This window comes from Buceros rhinoceros, unplaced genomic scaffold (assembly GCF_000710305.1).
Source record: "Buceros rhinoceros silvestris isolate BGI_N320 unplaced genomic scaffold, ASM71030v1 scaffold5382, whole genome shotgun sequence".
In the NCBI taxonomy this organism is placed as follows: domain Eukaryota; kingdom Metazoa; phylum Chordata; class Aves; order Bucerotiformes; family Bucerotidae; genus Buceros; species Buceros rhinoceros.
Genome location: NW_010400601.1, coordinates 70,010 through 73,318, shown reverse-complemented (window position 1 = coordinate 73,318; position 3,309 = coordinate 70,010). Strand labels below are relative to the sequence as shown.

Sequence of the window (3,309 nt, the reverse complement as noted above, 5' to 3'; positions counted from 1 at the left end):
GCTGAACCAGAAGGTGAGCAGTAAAGATGAGCACCAAACCCAAAGCTTACCTGTAGTAACAGGACTACGCGTTATACAATTGTTTCATCTGCATTGTAACTTATTATTAACGCGCAAAATGAAAGATGTGCTTCTTAATAAGACTCATTGCTCTGCAATAATAATTCTGAAATGAAACTAGACAGAGCGGTAATTACAGGCTCTTGCAAACACTTCACACTAGGTTCGACAGTTGTGCTACAGACATAAGAGAACGTACACTGATCCTGGCTCCACGCTTGGACCACGAATAAAGAAAGGAACTCGAATATCAAAGTCGTATGGCATTGACTTCCCCTTGACCAGTCCGAACTGCCCGATGTGGTAGCCGTGGTCAGCAGTGTAAATAATGTAGGTGTTCTCCAGTTCTCCCATCTCCGCAAGCATTTGGTATAACTGCAACACAGCAGAGGAAAAGCTCTCAATTAAATGTAGCAAAACACGTTTTGTGCGTGATCTTGTACAACCATTGTTTTACTCCCTTGAACTCACAGAACCAAACATGACATTGACGAGGCTGTTGAAACAGACATTCTGCCTGTGGCTGTTTTTACATCTCGTCTTTACTGTGCTGCTGAAGAAAAAATTGGCTCACAAGTTCAGTTTTACATTTGACAGAGGGGAAAGTTAAACAGGCCCAGAAAGTCAGAATAGAATGGCGTAGTTGCATTAGTGCCCCCAAAAGTCATTGTGTACTCAAACACAGCTTGGGGAAAAAAGTCTGGTACAGCTTTAGGCAAACGGTACTCAGAGTTGATTTACCGTGATAGGCTACAAGTTTCTCATTCCGTACTGCTGTGGGCTTGGGAAAAGGCTGTAAATTTTTATTAAAGTTTAAAGAAATCTCTCTGGGGGAAGATCTTTGGTCATGGTGCTTGATTTTCGAACAAAAAGTCCTGCAAACTACACCTAATAGTTCACGTCTCACGTTACCTCTAATTGGCTGTACACGGCATTGCCTAACTTCTGCAAACACCAGCAGACTGACACCGGAGTTGCTGTGATTTGCCAGTTCCCAGATTCCAGCTGAAGGTCAGACTGTGAGGGGAGTGTGTGAAATGAATAGCTGTCATGTGGGCACCTGTGTCCATCCATGGGTATGCACAGGTGATGCATCTTCTGTTAGTACCAGGCTTTACATTAGGCCCAGTCACTTTCCCTTTAAAACAAATAATCAGTTTATTCCTCAAGCAATTAAAAGCAGCAACCGAGGACCCCAGCAATCTGTTGCGAGAACCAGAATTCATTTCTGCTGGGGACATGCAGTAATTCTTTGTAGCCCCATGGCTTTTCCCAGGCTATGGTTGGTGCAGGTAAAGAAAGAATTAATTTAATTTTGTTACCGACTAGTAAGATTGTATTCAGAGTGGTTTCTTGTACTCACTCTCTCCATAGAGTCGTCAACTGACATCAGAGTCTGAAGTCTTTTGCGCTGCAAGACGTTTGTAAACTCCATGTGGATAGGCAGCATGGGCCCTGTGTACTGCATGATCCAGTGCTTATCCATGTTTGGTGCATAATTATAGCTGGGAGTGCTGGGAGGAGAAGAAAGGATCTGAAAAGTCTTGCAGCATCACAGGCATGGGAGGAAGGACACAGGATTAGTCAACAAGCCGTTAAATCACGTATCTCCGTGTGGTAGCTGGCATTTCTAATGTCAAGTATCAACAAACATCACCTCAGGGAGTGGCCCCAAACTTCACTGGTTCGTACATCACTTCCTTTGCATTTTTTAACTACTCGTTTCTGAGCTCACTTTCAGGCTCAGAGACCACTACCAGACCCACGTTACTACATGGGATACGCCAAAGCATATTTCTCAAAAGAATCTAATCATTAAAAATGCTTATCTGCATGTTGGGTCCGATAGAGGTGAGTAGAAAAATGAAGAAAGTCAGGGACCAAAGATGAGCGCTTCCCCTTCGTATGAACGTAAATTGCCCCGATATCGCCAGGGCGGAAATCACCTTTATATGAGCACAAATTAACTGAAACAAGAAAGGCGTTTTCCTGTGGGATAGAGAAATTTAGTAGTCACCACTAAGAACAGCCACACTGGTGTTACAGATCTCAAGAGACCCTTTCAAAGAGCAAGAGCACTGACTATTTTCCCTCTCCCATCACCAAAGGTGGGTCCAGGCTCTGCCAGACCCCGGAGCGCCATCGCCTCGAGGTCAGCTCTGACAGAGGCCACGGTGTAGCCTTGGAGGAGAGAGTTGAGGAACTGCTGCAGCCAGCGTCGCTGGCTCGAGACCTGCGTTCAGTCTCTATCGCTTGCCCCTGGCTTTCACCTGAGCTACATCCTCGTGATGCCTGGTGATGTGGTAGATGTGCAAATCCCACCCATACCGAAGTAACATTTACTTACACACTAAACTCCGCGGAGATGTTATTTTTCGATGCGAATGCAAAGCACAGCACGTTACCAGCCTAACGTGGGCTATGACAGCAACAGTGAACTAATGTTGCTGTCAATACCAGTACTCAGAAGCAGCGTGGCACAGTCCTACCAAAGCAAATAACGACGCTTTAGCAGTTTGCACAAACGTCACAGTGCAAACAGATTTAAGAGAGGCGTTCTACCTACAGCCGGTGAATTTCTGAAATGAAGAAACAGGAATACGTTCAGGGTTACGTCACCTCCGACGAAAAGGTACCGCAAAAAATATACCAAATAAGTTTGCTGTACTGATATGCACGGTACAAGAGCTCTCCATCGATCCTGTTTTCATCCCTAGCATATGTGACAACTAAGAGGTGAAGAAAAACCAAATATCATACACATGTCACAACGGTTTCATCTGCGTACCAGCAGTTTTCTCCTCTAACACACGCAGAATCGCGGCTCTGTCATTTTGATGAGTTGGTTTTTTTATCCCTGACTTCTGCCACACGGCAGTACCTGCTCCGTGTATTGCACCAGTACCTTTAAAAACAAACGTGAATAGAAAATGAAAAACGCTGACGTGTCAAGAGTTATCACCGATGCCAGCGGGTAAGCCTCTGCTCCACAAGATACCATCGGAGCCGGCAGATGTTCCTCAGCCTCGGTGACCAGAAGGCACCTGGAATGCAGCCACCTCCCCCTCCACGTTCTCACTGCACGCTGCTCTGGGGATCCAGAGGTACGACAGCACTGCTCTTCACGCTTCAGTACCACAAACATGCCGCTACTGCCAGACCTGGTCCGTCAGCACCAGTCACACAATTTTAAATGGAAATGTAAAGCTCTGCCTTTCCTATCACCTGCCTTTTCTCACGTTACTTGGA

General features: G+C 45.6%; 1 protein-coding gene across 1 annotated transcript in view; it reads right to left on the bottom strand.

Moving 5' to 3' along the window:
• Positions 1-3,309, bottom strand: part of LOC104489731 (extracellular sulfatase Sulf-1) — a gene marked incomplete at its 3' end in the record, with an annotated part of 36,861 nt that overhangs the window by 12,951 nt on the left and 20,601 nt on the right. The window contains exons 5-6 of the mRNA XM_010131929.1: positions 1,424-1,574; positions 260-435 (exon numbers count right to left, since the gene is read on the bottom strand). Of these exons, the coding sequence (XP_010130231.1) occupies positions 260-435; positions 1,424-1,574 (327 nt within the window). The remainder of the gene's footprint in view (positions 1-259; positions 436-1,423; positions 1,575-3,309) is intronic.